At 45.4% G+C, this 21,212-nt stretch overlaps 1 protein-coding gene across 1 annotated transcript in view; it reads left to right on the forward strand.

Moving 5' to 3' along the window:
• Positions 1-21,212, forward strand: part of LOC120047984 (probable phospholipid-transporting ATPase IA) — a 99,743-nt gene that overhangs the window by 57,960 nt on the left and 20,571 nt on the right. The window contains exons 14-19 of the mRNA XM_038993629.1: positions 5,641-5,715; positions 9,723-9,845; positions 17,214-17,292; positions 19,962-20,023; positions 20,519-20,575; positions 20,890-20,997. Of these exons, the coding sequence (XP_038849557.1) occupies positions 5,641-5,715; positions 9,723-9,845; positions 17,214-17,292; positions 19,962-20,023; positions 20,519-20,575; positions 20,890-20,997 (504 nt within the window). The remainder of the gene's footprint in view (positions 1-5,640; positions 5,716-9,722; positions 9,846-17,213; positions 17,293-19,961; positions 20,024-20,518; positions 20,576-20,889; positions 20,998-21,212) is intronic.

Genomic DNA, 21,212 nt, shown 5'->3' on the forward strand with positions numbered 1-21,212 from the left:
TGAGGGCTTGCTATCAGCACCAACTTTATCACAGGGTGCTTGGATGCTTTCATCTATAGCCCAACACACTTGACTGAAGGAAGTTGCACCTCTGGAACAGCTCAATGTTTTTCTGAAAGTCCCTGGAGCAGTGAAGTTGCCAATTTGCTTTTGGTATGACTAATATACATAAATATGTATAAAGTCTGACGTCCCCACAGTAAGGAAACATTATAAATATACTCAGTTCTCATCAGTCAATACTTTTTTCAACAACAGTTTTTCAAAAAAAGTTACCCCCTCTCTTTTGGCTGGCAATCCTTTTGCCCGAAATGTCTGTCCCTCTGGGGAGCCAGTGATACAGACACAGTGAATTACACACTCCCCTCTCCCCCTGAGTGAGACATCACTGTGTGCTCCCAGGCGCACTGGAAGATTAGACAAGGGTCTTCTGGGCCCAATCATCCTGATGATGTCATGAGAATGTCACCACTACTGACAAAATGCTCCCGGCGCATTACAGAGACCGTAGGGTTGTACGCTGTAAGCAACACAACCCGTACAGAAATATGTGCCATCTTTTTCTGGGCCACTTGATCTTTGAACTCCTTTTTCATCTTGGTTTTGGTTTATGTGCTGCGGTAAATCTCGGCGTAACCCAAAGGATTCCAGCATGTATGCATCTAGTCTTTGTATGACTATAGAAAACATGTCTTTCAATGGAAGACCGTTTCCTCTAACTTTGCGCTGTTGGGACATGACTTCTGAGAGACTGATGTCCAAGATAACATAACCATTTTCAATGGTAGTAATCTGCCTTTGTTGACATGGCAACAGGAAACCCATTTTCATAGGGCATCATAGACGCACAGATCCTTGAATATTGTCTCGTTCACCATTTCCCTTTGACTCAGTGTACACGCTAAGTACAGCTTGGATTTCTGTCAAACCATTTAGGTATAGGATACCAAATGTAAATGAGAAACAAAAATGTAATTCAAATTGCAATCAAGGGCTGCTGCTGCTAGAGGCAAATACACAGTATGGTCTGAAATTAGACCTTTAAATGTAAATGCCAATGGCTTTTGCCCCCTTGGTGTAATCTTGTTGCACCCATTGGGAAACACTCTTTGAACTTGAAATAGTTGGCAAAAATGTTGACATGAATGCAAAAGACCAGAGGTTCTCATCACACACCAGGCCATATGACCCTCTCTCATTCCTGTATGTAAATGATCCATGGACTTGACTAGTGGTGGTGGTGGATATCATAAGGTGAATGCACCAATTTGTAAGTCGCTCTGGATAAGAGCGTCTGCTAAATGACTTAAATGTAAATGTTTTCCTGTCTGAATCCCCCCCACTTTATTTAGCCTCTTGTGTCCAGCCACCAGCGCTCTTTCAAATATACCAGTTCCCTTTTCATAAGCAGGTTGTTTCTCTCCGCTTGTCCGCAAGGCGAGTCTCTTCCCAGCACACCTTTTGTTAACGCCCTGAAAATGTAACTCCCCCTTCTTCTCTGTACCCTCCTTCAGGGGATTCATATACATAATAGAGGATTTTCTTCACTGTTTTGCTGCTTTGTAAAGTATAAAACACCCATGTTTTGTAAGGGCCTGACAGCTAAGACACTAGCATCCCAGGGGAAGGCTAAAAGTTACATTTGTTGCACTAATAGGTTTACTTTTATAGGCACATGTTTTTACTCTCCCGCTCCCAGGCCATGTCCTTGAATCAGAAACGGGGAGAAAGGTAGAAAAGGGTCATTTAAACATTTTAATTGTCTGTTTCAGTGCGCATTAAAAACGGAATAGCATGGCTAGGAGATTGTATAGAGGACTCTGGCCTGGCCTTCTCTGGTCTCACTTGTTCTGTTCTCTCCTTCTCTGTCTAGCATTAACCTTTGGTGGTTTCAAAAGCATAGAGGGGGAAAGGGTTTTTCAAGGCCATTGTAGGGAAATGTCAGTGTAGACCGAGAGGAAGAGGCGAAGCGAGAGTTTTCATTCTCGCCAAAATATGTCCAAAATATGCCCAATGCGTTTCTATGGGCTTATTTCGGACCTAAGCTTGTCGCGTGCCTTCTCCCCATTTCGGACAACCACTCCCGTTGGTTAGGGCGGAGACATGACCGTCCTTTCATTACATTATTCATTACAGATGTCTGGTGGTGTGAGCAGCAGCAGCTGTGTTTATAATTGCTGTTTTGTTGGGAGCCTGGATGGATGGAGGTTAATTGAGAGTCAGAAAGTGAGGGAGGGACAGGTGGGGCTGCCATTCAATGCCCCAGTCAGGTTTCTCATGGTCTCTCTCTCCCCCAGCTAATGAGCTGTCTTTTTCTGACAGGACACTCATTCAGAGGGAGAACTCTAACTTGACAGAACTTTTAACTTTTTCAAAACTTTGTGAGGTATAGTTGGAGAAAGACCATAATGATCAGAACATTACGGGGGAAATGAGGGAGCTGAAGATACTCTAAAGAGTTATGTTACACACATGCCAAAGGATATTTAACGCAGCAGTCATACAGTACTTTCCTCTGTCTATAATCTTTGCAAAGCTAAACAAAAACTATTAGAAAAAATGGAAGGATGAGCCACATTCAAAGAAGATACCTTTTCAATGATGTTGCCATAGCGACTTCATTCAAATGTTTGGTCCAGCTGGGCCTACTTGGTTTGATTGACACGTCGTCAAGTGGCCCCAGAGAGACTGATGGACAAGTGGCTTTTATGAGGTAATTACAAGAGGCTCATTCGGTGGGGCTCAGAAAACCTGGAGAACGCCTGGAGCTCGAGAGAGGAGGGCTCCCCTAGTGCAGAGCACAGCCTGCTGACTGGTGCCACACTGTGAATACATCCACCAACCAGGGCCCCATCCAGCATTGTAACACAGGGTGCCCTCCTGTTTAGCACCACACGTTTCCAGCATATTTACTAGCTCCTGTTTCTTCATCCCTCTTTCTCCTTTGCCTTTTTATACAGGGGATAATGTGTCTGTTGGTATTTTTTCAGGGGTTCTGCATAGGAGCAAAGAGTGCTGTCATTTTGTTGGAGGACAAATGTCACTCCTCTCTCCCTCCACCCACTTCTTCCCACAGAGACGCCTACGGAGCTGTGGGATGGCGTCTCGGAATCATTGTTTTTTGATTCTGCTGATGAATTACCAGGGACCTTCTTTATTGGCGGCTTGCTTTCCTTCCTTCCTCCGATCTGTTTTTCCAAATGTGCACTGGGAGAGAGAGGTCAGCCGCAGCCCTCTGCTGAGGGGAAAAAATAAGAAGTAAAAACCAGTGCCTGGACCTTTCCCTAATGAGCGAATCAATGCATCTGTCTCAAGAGAGAGGGAGAGCGGGTGAGAGGGGTGCTGGCGGGACCTGAAGGACCAGGCCAAAACACTCAGGCAGAAGCTGTTACAGCATGCTCTGAATAGGCTTCTTTTTAAACTTAGCACAACAATATATCAGCCCGGAGCCCCTCATTGAGCCAGCCCTTAATTAATTCAGCACTTTGACCCGCCCGCTAGGCCAGCCACATCATACTGCCGGTTTAACCTGCTCCATGGCTTTCGCCTCGTCTCACCATAACCCGTAGCAACAGGGCCTATATATTATTTAGTGAAGACAGACCCTTAAACACATATTTTATTTCTAATGGATGTACTGTAACATGGGACTCTAATCAAATCAAATTGTCACATGCTCTGAATACATTAGGTGTAGACTTTACCATGAAATGTTTACTTACACGCCCTTCCCCAAAAATGCAGATTCCTCTGTGTGAGGGAGCACAATGCCAAACACCTCCGGGGGAGTCACATGTTCTTGTGTGTGTGTGTAAAAAAAACAGGAGTTGACCACCAGCGTCCCCCACTTTAAAAAGGAGCATCATGGTAGAAAGGAAAAGGGGATAGCTAGTCAGTTGTATAACTGAATGCATGCACCTGATGGAGGGAAGATTGGGAGCTGGAAGAGGGGGTGGGGTTTATGGTTTAGGAGCGCACATACACACACACTTGCTTCACTCTCCTCGCCCAAGGGAATGAACAGGAGGGGTGGGCGGGTGACAGACATTTGTTTTGGGAACATTTTTGCGCATTCGCTCGATTGAATGGGAAGGTCCTGGCTGGTGGGTTGGGAATTTGGCATGTAAAGAGTGGGTGGCGGTGGCGGGTGAGGCCCTTTGTCTGAACTGAGAATTTGTAGTAATTCAGGCCTTCATAATGCAGTTAAATGAAGTGAGGAAATGTTCGCAGCCTGGCCGTGGCACAGAACAGCAACCCAACAGAGAGGGTCTGTCCAACGCCACTGTATGTCCACACAATTACACAGAGACGGGCTGTTTCACTGTTTCTCACCCGGAAAACAATAAGCCCTTTCTGTGCCTGTCATATGCTTTAATTAACATCATTGGAAATCGATTTACGTTGTTTAAATGGAAAGAAGTCCACCATCAATAACAAAATGTGGTATCGTTGCAGTCTCTGGATATTTCTCCAAAAAGTTGTATTTTTCGGTAGTAGTTCATTTTAGAGCAACAACCAGCGAAATCTACCCTTCCCTGTTTTCCAAAGCGGTGGCAGTTTGTTTCTTGCCTGACAGTTGAAGCTGTGTCCAGACAAGTCTGACTAATCAAGATATGAGGTGATAACTAAGAATCATATGGTTTAGATACATGTTATCTTCACCTCCCCCCTCGGTGAGCAGATCCAAGGCTGTCTTTATCCAGCCAGTCTGTCCAATCCCATGGCTCCTGCCTCATCACTAAGGCTGGCTGTCACTTGGATGTCGCTGGCTGGCTCATTGGAGGGAAACGGTGGGCTTGATATACTATATGTTCATAAGTAATCTCGAGCTAAATCCATGGGAAATATTACACTGTGGAAATGGTATCTCTTTAGGCTTCGTTTTGCCACTCCCACTAATTCAGTCATTCTTGGTCCCTGTCTCCTGTACCCCCCCCCCCCAAAGATTGAGAGGCAGTGCCTTCAGAGACTAATGATGTGTTGAGCACAGGTCAGAACTTCAAAATGACCAATATTAGATTATAGAATCATTCTAGCTCTTTTTACATTGCCTGGAAAAACGTTCTTCAATTCCTTTAGTGAAGGGCATATTACTTAATGTCAGGATGTCTTTTTGATTATACCTAATAGAAATACATTATTTTAATCGAAGTTAACGTTATAGGAATTAATGATATTGTATTGTGTTGGTACAGTATGTGCAGTAGGTGTCAATGTGATGTTTCTTTATTGTCATTAGACAGTAAAGAATGTGCCATCAGGGATGGAGGGTAATGGTGTGATATCTGCAGATCCTCTTCGGACACCCATGGACTGATGCTAATTGACTAATGGGGGCACCTCTCTCCATTACTATCAGTGATGGAAAGCATGCATTCAAAGGGGGGAGGGGGAGAGACCACATGCACTTCTATCACTGATGAAGTAACCCAATCTACTGCTTGAAAAAACACCTAAAAGATAAATGTGATATCAGCTGAAAAGGAAAATATTCACTTTGAGTAAAGATGTGAAACCATTGCCTTTGTGTTGGCAAAATGTTTTTGTTTTTTTTATCTTACCGGTGTCATTAATGACAATCACCTCGCGTCCCTTTCTTCTTCAATGTTGCACTTCTAATGTCCTTTTTTTCACCTTCAGATCTGGTTTGCCTTCGTCAATGGATTCTCTGGTCAGATTCTGTTTGAGCGCTGGTGCATCGGCCTGTACAATGTGGTGAGTGTTAATGTGATTTACATTACTGTGGAAGCGCATGTTATATAATTCTCCTCCCCTGTTGCTCTCTGGCAAGAAAACTAATTTGCCATGGCACTCCAGACGTGATCCCTTTACTGCGGGAAATGTCCCATTTATTTATGACCTGTTGTCAAGTCCATATTCCCCTCGTGCCCCGAACTATGTACCGAATGTGAGAACAACAGCCTTGCATGCCCCTAAAGTGTGTAGTTAGTGAATGCTGTCATTTGTGAATTATAAAGGAACCGGTGGACTAGAGCAGCACACAACCAGCTCTGAGCAACTGGTGTCCCACAGGGTTCTGTGTTGGGTCCCCTCCTATTGAACCAATGGCAAATCAAATTTTATTTGTCACGTGCTTCGTAAACAACAGTTGTGGACTAACAGTGAAATGCTTACGGGCCCTTCCCAACAATGCAGATAGAAAGAAAATAGAGAAATTATAGAAAAGTAAATTGCGTAATAACATATTCATGATGAGTAATGATAGCTTTGCTATCTACACGGGGTGCCAGTACCGAGTCGATGTGCAGGGGTACAAGGTAATTGAGGTAGATATGTACATATAACTAGGAATGTGACAGATTATTAACAGTAGCAGCATTGTATGTGGTGAGTCAAAACAGTTTGTGCAAAAAGGTTCAATGCAGATAGTCCGGATAGCTATTTGGTTAACTACACTGCTCCAAAAAATAAAGGGAACACTTAAACAACACAATGTAACTCCAAGTCAATCACACTTCTGTGAAATTAAACTGTCCACTTAGGAAGCAACACTGATTGACAATAAATTTCACATGCTGTTGTGCAAATGGAATAGACAACAGGTGGAAATTATAGGCAATTAGCAAGACACCCCCAATAAAGGAGTGGTTCTGCAGGTGGTGACCACAGACCACTTCTCACTCAGTTCCTATGCTTCCTGGCTGATGTTTTGGTCACTTTTGAATGCTGGCGGTGCTTTCACTCTAGTGGTAGCATGAGACGGAGTCTACAACCCACACAAGTGGCTCAGGTAGTGCAGCTCATCCAGGATGGCACATCAATGCGAGCTGTGGCAAGAAGGTTTGCTGTGTCTGTCAGCATAGTGTCCAGAGCATGGGGGCGCTACCAGGAGACAGGCCAGTACATTAGGAGACGTGGAGGAGGCCGTAGAAGGGCAACAACCCAGCAGCAGGACTGCTACCTCCTCCTTTGTGCAAGGAGGAGCAGGAGGAGCACTGCCAGAGCCCTGCAAAATGACCTCCAGCAGGCCACAAATGTGCATGTGTCTGCTCAAACGGTCAGAAACAGACTCCATGAGGGTGGTATGAGGGCCCGACGTCCACAGGTGGGGGTTGTGCTTACAGCCCAACACCGTGCAGGACGTTTGGCATTTGCCAGAGAACACCAAGATTGGCAAATTCGCCACTGGCGCCCTGTGCTCTTCACAGATGAAAGCAGGTTCACACTGAGCACGTGACAGACGTGACAGAGTCTGGAGACGCCGTGGAGAAGGTTCTGCTGCCTGCAACATCCTCCAGCATGGCGGTGGGTCAGTCATGGTGTGGGGTGGCATTTCTTTGGGGGGCCGCACAGCCCTCCATGTGCTCGCCAGAGGTAGCCTGACTGCCATTAGGTACCGAGATGAGATCCTCAGACCCCTTGCGAGGCCATATGCTGGTGCGGTTGGCCCTGGGTTCCTCCTAATGCAAGACAATGCTAGACCTCATGTGGCTGGAGTGTGTCAGCAGTTCCTGCAAGAGGAAGGCATTGATGCTATGGACTGGCCCGCCCGTTCCCCAGACCTGAATCCAATTGAGCACATCTGGGACATCATGTCTCGCTCCATCCACCAACGCCACGTTGCACCACAGACTGTCCAGGAGTTGGCGGATGCTTTAGTCCAGGTCTGGGAGGAGATCCCTCAGGAGACCATCCGCCACCTCATCAGGAGCATGCCCAGGCGTTGTAGGGAGGTCATACAGGCACGTGGAGGCCACACACACTACTGAGCCTCGTTTTGACTTGTTTTAAGGACATTACATCAAAGTTGGATCAGCCTGTAGTGTGGTTTTCCACTTTAATTTTGAGTGTGACTCCAAATCCAGACCTCCATGGGTTGATAAATTTGATTTCCATTGATAATTTGTGTGATTTTGTTGTCAGCACATTCAACTATGTAAAGAAAAAAGTATTTAATAAGACTATTTCATTCATTCAGATCTAGAATGTGTTATTTTAGTGTTCCCTTTATTTTTTTGAGCAGTGTATTTAACTACTTATGGCTTGGGGGTAGAAGGTGTTCAGGGTCCTTTTTGTTCCAGATTTGGTGCATCGGTTCCGCTTGTCGTGCGGTAGCAGAGAGAACAGTCTATGACCTGGGTGACTGGAGTTTTAGACAGTTTTTAGGGCCGTCCTCTGACACTGCCTGGTGTAGAGTTCCTTGATGGCAGGGAGCTTGGCCCCAGTGATGTACTGTCCCGTACACACTACCCTCTGTAGCACCTTGCGGTCAGATGCCAAGCAGTTGCCATACCAAGCGGTGATGCAGCTAGTCAAGATGCTCTCAGTGGTGCAGCTGTAGAACTTCTTGAGGATCTGAGGGGCCATGTCAAATCTTTTCAGCCTCCTGAGTGGGAAGAGGTGTTGTCGTGCCCTCTTAACAACTGTGTTGGTGTTTGTGGACCATGTTTCTCGTTTGTCAAATGAAGTGAGCGCACGGATGGAAAGAATGTTTATTTTAACACCAACAAAAAAATAAACATGTAATTTTGCATTGTTTGGGTTTCAACTTGTAGCTTTATACTGTTTATTAAAGATGTACCCAAGTCTATAGACAAAAAAAAGTGAAGGAAGTGAGATGAGAGAAGTTGCCCGCACATCGTTGACGGCCCGCAAATGGAAGTGAGTTCGTCACCGACCAAGAAATTAGAACATAGTCACAGCTCTGGCTGTTTTCAAAATTGCTCAATATACCGTGGCTCTGTGGCAGACAGTCTGTCAGAGGCAGCAGGCCGAATCCCCCCCCCACCCCCCCTCAATGGCGATGCTTGGCACCCTGAATGAGAATAGAGCCCATGCAGTGGAGCATGTCCTTCTGCGTCCCACCAGTCCGCAGAGCACCCCAGCCATATACTGTACAATACTGACACTCCTTTCACTTCTTCTCTCACTCCTCTTCGCCGTCTCTTTCTCTGCAGAGAGAAACATTACAACACCACATAGAAATGACACTAGCGCCGCGAAAATACCTGCTAACTAGTAAGGGTGTTGCAGATGTTCGTCCAAGACGGAGCGTGTCGAATTAAAATAAAAGCCCAAAAGTGCTAAACACTCAACAGCCTCCACTCAATAAAATCAGTCAGTCAGAACTTCAGCATATGACCATCAATGCAAAAGTGAAGCATTTTTTGTGTGTTTTCAATGATGCTGTGTACACTGTTTCATCCCCAAAATGTTTTATGATCACATTTTTTTTTTGTTGAGTTTGTCAATTTAGCAGACGCTCTTAACCTTAATTGCTCCTGTAAATCGCTATGGTTAAGGGCCTTGCTCAAGGGACATCGATAGATTTTTCACCTAGTCAACTCGGTTACTGGCCCAACGCTCTTAACCGCTAGATTACATGCTGTCCCAAATGTGGGATGAACTGGGGATGGCCTGTCTAATGGACAGGATGAATAATCTCATGTTGTTGATCATAGTGAGCAAATTGTCTCTTTCCATACATGTATCTTAATAGGACATCATTAGTGACTCCTTGTTTTCACTAACGAAGTAATGGAATCAATAACGTCTTGGAGGTCCTCGCCATTATAAAAACCCTGGCTTTTATTGGGTTATTCACTGTGGAATGATAAAATTCCCATCTAAAATTGTAATTGATACGGTCTTTGCTAACAGGCCGTTAATTTCATCTGCTGGGATTCTGAGTTTACTACCTTTATCCTAATTTCTGAGTTTTGTGAGGGGAAATGTTGACATTAGTGTGTTTGTGTGTTTAGATTTTCACTGCTCTGCCTCCTCTCACGCTGGGCATATTTGAGCGTTCATGCAGGAAAGAGAACATGCTGAAGTACCCGGAACTCTACAAAACCTCCCAGAATGCCATGGGCTTCAACACCAAGGTAGGTCATGTGTCCGTTTGTGCTGCATTGAAGAACGTTAGAGGAACATTGTCTCAACAATTCCATAATTTTCCACTTTTATGCCTCATGTTTTATGCATCATGTTTTATGCCTCATGTTTGTCTGGGACACGTTTCCATTCATAGTAAAGTCAATGCTTAAGTCTTTCTAAGCTTAAATAGGTTAAGTTAGGTTTACTTGGCACCAACAAACAATAAGCGAGACAGAGGTCTGCAATTAACCAGGCTGTTTTTTTCTAAACCTCCGTTCTGTCTCCGAATTGACATCCTTTACACACAATGGAGACCTGATAAGCTCCGAAACGCTCCAAACGCGTCTGTCCCCATTGGCCTGTGTCTGACCTATGGGGTCTCTACCACCAGTCTGATCGGGTGCAATGGTCAGAGGGTGTCTGCCTGCCTTTCCGCCTGTCTGTCTGTTGAGGGGCTGTCGGTTAGCTTTCCTTGCTGTCTGTTAATGAAGATGTCTCCCCTTCTCCACGCCTACCCCTGCCTCCCTCCATCCACCACCCCCGCTTAACTCCCTTACTTTACAGCCGTGGAGAGCCGGTTAGTGCAGCATGGAGACAGATTAAAGCCCGAGTGGCCACAGAGGTCATGGGCGACAGGGACAAGAGAAGTGGGGGGATAGCGGCCCGGAGGAGGGGGGGGGGGTGTAAAGGAAGAGTGCTCTTCTGCCAGGGTGTGATGGCATCCAATGTGGAAAATGATGCAATTTGTTTAAGCAAGGGCCTGTTTGCACTGGAGGCCTTCTGCCTAGCTTGGCCTAAGTACTGTAAATAAGACAACCCCAGTCTACTGGTCTCTCTCTCTCTCCCCGGGAAGTTGGCCTGCATGGGGCCAGTCACCTCAGTTAGTGACCCACAGACCACAGCCGGCATTTCCCCCTCATAGCTTTTAGTTGTGTCTGGGTGAGAGAAGGGCTCCGTATGGCCCAGTGTTACATGACCCTCCAGGGAATAGCAGGATGATATTGTGCAAGACAGGCCACAGTCTCTGAAAAAACTGACTTGTTGATTCGTATTGGTTTTCCTCCATTTTTGTTTGACCAGTCATTTCTAAACACATGTAAATAATGACTTGTCCAGGTCACCGTTGTATTTTAAATGGACTATCAACTCTTTCCCTCTGATATTGTCTTTGCCACATGGCCCTAGGCGAGGTGCCAAAAATCCAGCAGGAATTTGCCCGAATCCCCTTTCTTTCTGCACGCCTGGGTCTTTTGTACACAAACAGATACTGTCTGGGCGAATTAAAGGCATTTGTGTTGATGAAGGGGGCAGGGGAAGGGTGTGAAACAGTTAAGACGTTGCCCGCCCTCGCCACTGTGTCCCCTTTCACCACTGTGTCCCCTTTCACTTTTAATTACCTATTCTTGACACTTAACCTGTCTAGGACAGGGGTTCCTCTAGCGCCACTCCTCCCACATTCCACTGAAAAGGCAGAGCGCGAAATTCAAAAAATATTTTTTTGAAATATTTAACTTTCACACATTAACAAGTCCAATACAGCAAATGAAAGATAAACATCTTGTGAATCCAGTCAACATGTCCAATTTTTAAAATGTTTTACAGCGAAAACACCACGTATATTTATGTTAGCTCACCACCAAATACAAAAAAGCACAGACATTTTTCACAGCACAGGTAGCTTGCACATAACCAACCAAATTAACCAAGAACCAACCAAACTAACCAAGAAACAACTTCATCAGATGACAGTCTTATAACATGTTATACAATAAATCTATGTTTTGTTCGAAAAATGTGCATATTTGAGGTATAAATCAGTTTTACATTGCAGCTACCATCACAGCTACCATCAGAAATAGCACCGAAGCAGCCAGAGTAATTATAGAGACCAACGTGAAATACCTAAATACTCATCATAAAACATTTCTGAAAAATACATGGTGTACAGCAAATGAAAGACAAACATCTTGTGAATCCAGCCAATATTTCCGATTTTTTTAAAAAGTGTTTTACAGCGAAAACACAATATAGCATTATATTAGCTTACTACAATAGCCTACCACACAACAGCATTGATTCATGGCAACAGTATTGATAGCGACAAAACCAGCAAAAGATATTAATTATTTCACTAACCTTCATAAACTTCATCAGATGACAGTCCTATAACATCATATTGCACAATACATATATGGTTTGTTCGAAAATGTGCATATTTAGAGCTGAAATCCGTGGTTATACATTGTGAAAACTTAGCATCTTTTTCCCAGAATGTTCGGATATATTTCTGACACTCACCTATTCTGACCAAATAACTATTCATAAACTTTACTAAAAAATACATGTTGTATAGGAAATGATAGATACACTAGTTCTTAATGCAATCGCCGTGTTAGAATTCTAAAAATAACTTCAGTACGACATGCAGCTTACGTTTATAGCGAGAGAGCGCCCAAAATCTGGGCGCAAACTAATAGTAAACATGTTCGACAGATATATGAAATAACATCATAAATGGGTCCTACTTTTGATGATCTTCCATCAGAATGTTGTACAATGGGTCCTTTGTCCAGAACAATCGTTGTTTGGTTTTAGAATGGCCTTTTTCCCTCTCGATTTAGCAAGCAAAACTAGCCAAGTGGCACTAAGCTCTCCTTCGTGAACAAACGCAGAGAACGGAACATGCCAAAACTCCCGGAAAAAATTAAATAATCTGATTAAACTATATTGAAAAAACATACTTTACGATGATATTATCACATTTATCAAATAAAATCAAAGCCGGAGATATTAGACGTCTATAGCGAATGCTTTTCAGAAGCCAATACTGATGACCTTTATGCGTCTTCCTGAACAAAGGAATTCGGGGTCATGTCATTCCAAGCTCTCTCTTTTGACCATAGAAATACCTAGAAACCCCATTTCACCTCTCACAGCCTATTGACATCTAGTGGAAGGCGTATGAAGTGCATGTATAGTCATACATTTCAAGCAAATTGATAGGGAGGCCCTGGAACAGAGCCTCGATTTCAGATTTTTCACTTTCTGACAGGAAGTTTGCTGCAAAATGAGTTCTGTTTTACTCACAGATATAATTCAAACGGTTTTAGAAACTTGAGAGTGTTTTCTATCCAATAGTAATAATAATATGCATATTGTACGAGCAAGAATAGAGTACGAGGCCGTTTAAATTGGGCACGATTTTTCCCCAAAGTGAAAATAGCGCCCTCTATCCTCAATTAAGTCACTCTAATAAACCTCAGTCCCCATATGTGGCCACCAGTAATTACACTGCCTCAAGGGGTGAGGACTGGAAATATTTGGCTCGATATAAAGTACATGCATTCATGCTTTTTTAAGCAATTAGGTGCTGCACAATGGGCCTGAATCTTTTAGCCTGGGCACGAACTAGGACAGGCAGGCATTCACACTGGTGTTCTTCGAAACTCACCAGGATACAGCGGAGGGGGGTAGAAGTGGGGGGAGGGGAGTGAGGCTTCACTGTGACAAATGATTATGAACATTCGGGGCGGCAGGTAGCCTAGTGATTAGAGCGTTGGGCCAGTAACCGAAAGGTTGCTGGATCAAATCCCCAAGCTGAAAAGGTAAAAATCTGTTGTTCTGCCCCTGAACAAGGCAGTTAACCCACTGTTCCCCGATAGGCTGTCATTGTAAATAAGAATTTGTTCTTAACTTACTTGCCTAGTTAAATAAAATAAAAAAACTATTTATTGATTTCATTAGTATTCGTTAGGTTGCTGGGCACTTGGAAAGTATGTTTTTTCCACACTGTGTTGTGCTGGGCAGAGTGAGGAGGTGTTGTTGTTCCACACTGTTGTGTTGGGCAGAGTGAGGAGGTGTTGTTGTTCCACACTGTTGTGCTGGGCAGAGTGAGGTGGGTGATGTTGTTCCACACTGTTGTGTTGGGCAGAGTGAGGTGGGTGATGTGAGGAGGTGTTGTTCCACACTGTTGTGCTGGGCAGAGTGGGGAGGTGTTGTTGTTCCACACTGTTGTGTTGGGCAGAGTGAGGTGGGTGATGTGAGGAGGTGTTGTTCCACACTGTTGTGCTGGGCAGAGTGAGGAGGTGTTGTTGTTCCACACTGTTGTGCTGGGCAGAGTGAGGTGGGTGATGTGAGGAGGTGTTGTTGTTCCACACTGTGTTGTGCTGGGCAGAGTGAGGAGGTGTTGTTGTTCCACACTGTTGTGCTGGGCAGAGTGAGGAGGTGTTGTTGTTCCACACTGTTGTGCTGGGCAGAGTGAGGTGGGTGATGTGAGAAGGTGTTGTTCCACACTGTTGTGCTGGGCAGAGTGAGGAGGGTGATGTGAGGAGGTGTTGTTGTTCCACACTGTGTTGTGCTGGGCTGAGTGAGGTGGGTGATGTGAGAAGGTGTTGTTCCACACTGTTGTGCTGGGCAGAGTGAGGTGGGGTTGTTGTTCCACACTGTGTTGTGCTGGGCAGAGTGAGGTGGGTGATGTGAGGAGGTGTTGTTCCACACTGTTGTGCTGGGCAGAGTGAGGAGCTGTTGTTGTTCCACACTGTTGTGCTGGGCAGAGTGAGGAGGGGTTGTTGTTCCACACTGTGTTGTGCTGGGCAGAGTGAGGTGGGTGATGTGAGAAGGTGTTGTTCCACACTGTTGTGCTGGGCAGAGTGAGGAGGGTGATGTGAGGAGGTGTTGTTGTTCCACACTGTTGTGCTGGGCAGAGTGAGGAGGGGTTGTTGTTCCACACTGTTGTGCTGGGCAGAGTAGGATGGGGTTGTTGTTCCACACTGTTGTGTTGGAGGGTGAGGTGAGGTTGTTGTTCCACACTGTTGTGTTGGAGGGTGAGGTTGTTGTTCCACACTGTTGTGTTGGAGGGTGAGGTGAGGTTGTTGTTCCACACTGTTGTGTTGGAGGGTGGGGTTGTTGTTCCACACTGTTGTGTTGGAGGGTGGGGTTGTTGTTCCACACTGTTGTGTTGGAGGGTGGGGTTGTTGTTCCACACTGTTGTGTTGGAGGGTGGGGTTGTTGTTCCACACTGTTGTGTTGGAGGGTGAGGTTGTTGTTCCACACTGTTGTGTTGGAGGGTGAGGTTGTTGTTCCACACTGTTGTGTTGGAGGGTGAGGTGAGGTTGTTGTTCCACACTGTTGTGTTGGAGGGTGAGGTGAGGTTGTTGTTCCACACTGTTGTGTTGGAGGGTGAGGTGAGGTTGTTGTTCCACACTTGTGTTGGAGGGTGAGGTGAGGTTGTTGTTCCACACTGTTGTGTTGGAGGGTGAGGTGAAGTTGTTGTTCCACACTGTTGTGTTGGAGGGTGAGGTTGTTGTTCCACACTGTTGTGTTGGAGGGTGAGGTGGGGTTGTTGTTCCACACTGTTGTGTTGGAGGGTGAGGTGAGGTTGTTGTTCCACACTGTTGTGTTGGAGGGTGAGGTTGTTGTTCCACACTGTTGTGTTGGAGGGTGAGGTTGTTGTTCCACACTGTTGTGTTGGAGGGTGAGGTGGGGTTGTTGTTCCACACTGTTGTGTTGGAGGGTGAGGTGGGGTTGTTGTTCCACACTGTTGTGTTGGAGGGTGGGGTTGTTGTTCCACACTGTTGTGTTGGAGGGTGAGGTTGTTGTTCCACACTGTTGTGTTGGAGGGTGAGGTGAGGTTGTTGTTCCACACTGTTGTGTTAGAGGGTGAGGTGAAGTTGTTGTTCCACACTGTTGTGTTGGAGGGTGAGGTGAGGTTGTTGTTCCACACTGTTGTGTTAGAGGGTGAGGTGAAGTTGTTGTTCCACACTGTTGTGTTGGAGGGTGGGGTTGTTGTTCCACACTGTTGTGTTGGAGGGTGGGGTTGTTGTTCCACACTGTTGTGTTGGAGGGTGGGGTTGTTGTTCCACACTGTTGTGTTGGAGGGTGAGGTGAGGTTGTTGTTCCACACTGTTGTGTTAGAGGGTGAGGTGAAGTTGTTGTTCCACACTGTTGTGTTGGGAGGGTGAGGTGGGGTTGTTGTTCCACACTGTTGTGTTGGGCCCTTGAGGAGGGTGAGGTGGGGTTGGGGGTAGGGGTGGAGTTAGGGACAGAAGGGAAAGTTGTATGCGACTTGCCAGTGGGAGGCTAATTGGGTTTAAACGTGTAGTTGTAGCATTGGAGATCATCTGTCACACATTGAACCACATAGAGAGGGGGGTGCTCCTACCCCAGCGTGGGGGCCTGTTGGCAGGGTGGGAGGTGAAGTAAGGGGGATAGGGGTGGGACTAAGGGCTCTTGTTTTGTAAAGGTGAGAAGGTCATGCCAGAGAGGCCAAGGTATGACATAGAGCCCAGAACAAGACACACTCCTCCTGTTCCTCCTCTCCTCCTGTTCCCCTCCCCACCTGTGGACTACAACACTTCGTTTCTTTGTATGTAGCCTGCTTTTTATTTAATTTAACTTTTGCAGAAATACTGAGACATTTTCACATTTGTACTACAAATAATCCGCAGCCCCAGACTTTGCCCCGCAGCCCCAGACGTAACTTCCGACCACAGAATCCCCAATTGCCGTCTTAACTACACATGACACGGATCCACCATTAGGGAATCTGCACTAAAGTGAATATTGAGTGAAGTGCCCCCCCCCGTTTTATTAAAATCTATTTAAACTTTTCCTAGTGGAGCATGGTATGTGAACGAGGGGGCATGAATACAGACTTTTTTGGCGGAGTTGATTTCACGGCCATTTCATGCTACATCACCCTTTAGTGTTGTGTTTGGCGACATCCGAGCATAATGTACATTTGAAACACTGTGGTTTGGGAGAGGGACTATTGATTTAAACGGCTCATCCAAAATCTACAAACACACACCAACAACACACACATACTGTAGAGTCGCCTGTGTGGAAACACACAAACTACTGTGTGCCCCTTTTCCAGCTTCTTACTAATTACCGTAAAAACAAGTTAATCCACGTCAAACATGTCAACTTCTCTGTGTTTTTAGATTGATTTCTGCTTGTTCAGTGCCCTCTTCATTTATTTTTCTCCCGATCTTAAATTTGCATGTGAAAGACTGTTGAAATGTGGGGGGGTCTACAGGAAAGTATAGGGACCCCCCCCTCCCCCCACATAGTCCACCCGACTTACGTGCACACACACCAAACCTACACACATCCCTGCACCCTCTTCTCCAGTCCTACACACAGGAGGATATACAAAGTGTGTGTCAGCGGGGTGGCCATTCAGAGAGGAGGCCCTACAAAACCGCCACTTAGCCAACTGCTGAGCCGGGACAAAGAGCCAAGGTCAGTGGTCGCTAGGCGGGTTGGGTCGACCAACGGGTTTCTCATGCTTTTTCCTCTCCTTTTCTCCCTGGAACCCCCCCAACCTACCCAACCCCCTCTCTCCTCCATCCCTTTCTGCCCACTCCTTGCAGGTCTTCTGGGCCCATTGTCTGAATGGCCTCTTCCACTCGGTCATCCTCTTCTGGGTCCCCCTCACAGCCTTCCAGCACGGTAAGCACCTCCCAGGGACTCTAACCCTGACCTCCCAGGGACTCTAACCCTGACCTCCCAGGGACCCTAACCTCCCAGGGACTCTAACCCTGACCTCCCAGGGACCCTGACCTCCCAGGAACTCTAACCCTGACCTCCCAGAGACTCTAACCCTGACCTCCTAGAGATCCTAACCCCCCCAGAGACTCATCTGGCACCTTGCTCTTTGTGACTGAGCCTGGATTTCTAGTATCTACATGCTCTGGGTGGAATGAGGCCAGTTAACACATACCTTATCTTGATTACTTTTTTTTTTTACCCACAACCTCATGAATTATAAACATTGGCATGCTTGGCACGCACACACACACTCAAACATAGACACACACACACGTTCAAGTTCCCTTGTTCCGCTCACACTTCACTATATGGCCAAATAGTTACAATTCTCAGACTGTGGTAAGGTTCAGGGTTGAGAGAATGGGTATCTTTGAGTCGATGGAGTCTTGGCTGGTGGAGCCAGAGGACCACACAGGCTTGGGCCTGCTCTCCAAATAAAGCGAAGAGTGAAGCCCCTTCAGTCTGACTGACAGGCTGTCAGCAAGGCTTCGAAGCACACATAGGCATGTGACTAGCCGAAAGCAAAAAGGAGCCAGTCTCTCGCTCTCCCTCTTTCTTCTTCTCTTTCTCCCTCTCTCGTTCTTCTTCTCTCCCGCCCTAACACTCTCCCCAAGCACGCCCATGTGTTGAATTTGGAGGATGCTCAGACATTAGGGGGTGTTAAAGTAAATGTTTCTAGTACAATCAATGAGGCAACATTTTTTTAAAACTGAACAAAAGTTGACCCATGCCTTTACCAGTATTTGAGTAGCAGTTTGCTTTGATTTGAATACTTAATTTGTCAAAGATTACTGGACTAATTCTTGTTTTTGTTTTCAATAATAACCTGGCTTAACTGGTCACGTCAACCATAGTCCAGACTGCTTCCTGATTCCTCCATCAGGTTGCTCCATTAAGCATATGCAATGGACACACACACACACACGCACACACAGTCTTGTACAGCTCACCTTGTGGGGACACACAATTCAGTCCCATTCAAAGTCCTATTTTCCCTAAACCTAATCTGTACTCTTACCCTAAGCCTAGCTCCTAATGTAATTCTAACACTAATTCTAACCTTAACCCTAAACCCCCTAGAAATAGCATTTGACCTTGTGGGGACTAACTGTCCCCAGTTGGTCAAATGTTTGTTTATTTACTTTTCTTGTGGGGACTTCATGTCCCCACAAGAATAGTTAAACATGTCCACACACATCTCACTGCTCTAATGGGCCATTATGTCCAGTGTTACATCTCACTGCTCTAATGGGCCATTATGTCCAGTGTTACATCTCACTGCTCTAATGGGACGTTATGTCCAGTGTTACATCTCACTGCTCTAATGGGACGTTATGTCCAGTGTTACATCTCACTGCTCTAATGGGACGTTATGTCCAGTGTTACATCTCACTGCTCTAATGGGCCATTATGTCCAGTGTTACATCTCACTGCTCTAATGGGACGTTATGTCCAGTGTTACATCTCACTGCTCTAATGGGCCATTATGTCCAGTGTTACATCTCACTGCGCTAATGGGACGTTATGTCCAGTGTTACATCTCACTGCTCTAATGGGACGTTATGTCCAGTGTTACATCTCACTGCTCTAATGGGACGTTATGTCCAGTGTTACATCTCACTGCTCTAATGGGACGTTATGTCCAGTGTTACATCTCACTGCTCTAATGGGACGTTATGTCCAGTGTTACATCTCACTGCTCTAATGGGCCGTTATGTCCAGTGTTACATCTCACTGCTCTAATGGGCCATTATGTCCAGTGTTACATCTCACTGCTCTAATGGGCCATTATGTCCAGTGTTACATCTCACTGCTCTAATGGGCCATTATGTCCAGTGTTACATCTCACTGCTCTAATGGGACGTTATGTCCAGTGTTACATCTCACTGCTCTAATGGGCCATTATGTCCGGTGTTGTGTCTCTAATGGGGAATTATGCTCGCCTGCACATACAGTACTCACAGGTTGCATCCCAAATGGCATCCTATTCCATTTATAGTGCACTGCTTTTGACCAGGGTCCATATGGCTCTGGTCAAAAGTAGTATGCTATAGACGGAATAGGGTGCCGTTTGAGATGCCGCCTTATCCTCAGCTCCCTGGTCATCATAGCAGCACCCACCCGTAGCACTCGCTCCAGCAGGTATATTTCACTGGTCATCACCAAAGCAGTATCTCTACTTGCACATCTATCACTCCAGTGTTTAATTTCTAAATTGTAATTATTTCGCTACTATGGCCTATTTATTGCCTTACCTCCCTAATCTTACTACATTTGCACACACTGTATATATATTTTTCTATTGTGTTATTGACTGTACGTTTGTTTATCCCATGTGTAACTCTGTGTTGTTTGTGTCGCACTGCTTTGCTTTATCTTGGCCAGGTCGCAGTTGTAAAACTGGCGTACCTGGTTAAATAAAGGTGAAATAAAATAAATGCAGACAGTCTGTCTGCTCTTTGGTAGTTTTCTCCATAGCTGAGATTTCACATTTCTTCTGGTCTAGTGGAACTAGCAAAGAGGGATATGACCATACGTCTAAAAGCTTTTCATGTTCATCCTTTTCACAGATACGGTCTTTGGCAACGGAAAGACCCCGGACTATCTCCTCTTAGGCAACATGGTTTATACAGTAAGTATGTGTCTCAAATGGCACCCTTTTCCCTGTGTGTTTGTGTGTGTGGTGCACTATGAAGGGAATAGGGTGCTATTTGGGACACCACCTGAGTCTTTTTTGGATGAGCACACAGTCAGTTCAGCCCTCCCCTGACTGATAACCAGTGTTGTATTCCTGCTTTTTTAGCTTTGAGAATGAAGACATCTTTGTCTGTCTATCCGTAACCTTGTGTTAGCCTCAGCGTCTTGCTGTGAGATTATTTATCAGTTTGTTTTGAATTTCTTTATTTATTTTTGACCGTCTTGAGCGTCATTACTGTGTTTTGATCAAATATGTGTGAGTCAAACAGTATTTCAAGTTCTAAACTAAGGAATACACCTTTAGCTGTCATATATAAAATGCTATCTGTCAGTGCCTTTTCCTGTCAAACTTCTGACTTTGATTTTGACTTATTCTCAATGGCGAGGAAGATGTTGGTTTAGCATTTAACATTGATGTTCTGTTTCCTAGTTTGTGGTCATCACCGTGTGCCTTAAAGCTGGCCTGGAGACCTCGTCGTGGACTATGGTAGGCTCTCCTCTCACTACAATATCTTGTCTTTTCATCGTCATTCTCTTATGGTACCACAGATACTTGTAACAAAGGCAGATCTTAAAATGTCTATAATAATGCTCCATCCAGCTTTTCCTCTTCCTCCTGCCACTCCTGGCCACCATTCACATGACATAGGCTTTTCAGCAGAGCTACTAGCAGAATAACTTAGTCATTGTTTAATTACTCTACAATAAGAGGGTTAGTACTCTATTTACTGTTGGAACTCTCACTGCCAACACTGTATTTATGTAAAGACAAAAGGAAGTAACATTCTCTGTCTCCTCCAGTTCAGTCACATTGCCATCTGGGGCAGCATCAGCCTGTGGGTGGTGTTCTTCGGTATCTACTCCTCTCTGTGGCCGCTCATCTCTCTGGCTCCGGACATGTCTGGCGAGGTAAGCACTCATCTTACCCTCCACCCTCCTTTAAACCCAGCAAAACATGTCTGATCACCTCTTCATTCCCAGAAAGTTAGTAAGGGCTCCATTGGAAAATTAGCAAACGTTGTAGGAACATTCACCCCCCCAGCAGTGATAAACCCTACTGTATCATGCTGTCATTCATCACTCAACAGAATGTACAGTATCTCCTAACATTGCTGTTACTAAGG

Source organism: Salvelinus namaycush, chromosome 5 (assembly GCF_016432855.1).
Source record: "Salvelinus namaycush isolate Seneca chromosome 5, SaNama_1.0, whole genome shotgun sequence".
In the NCBI taxonomy this organism is placed as follows: domain Eukaryota; kingdom Metazoa; phylum Chordata; class Actinopteri; order Salmoniformes; family Salmonidae; genus Salvelinus; species Salvelinus namaycush.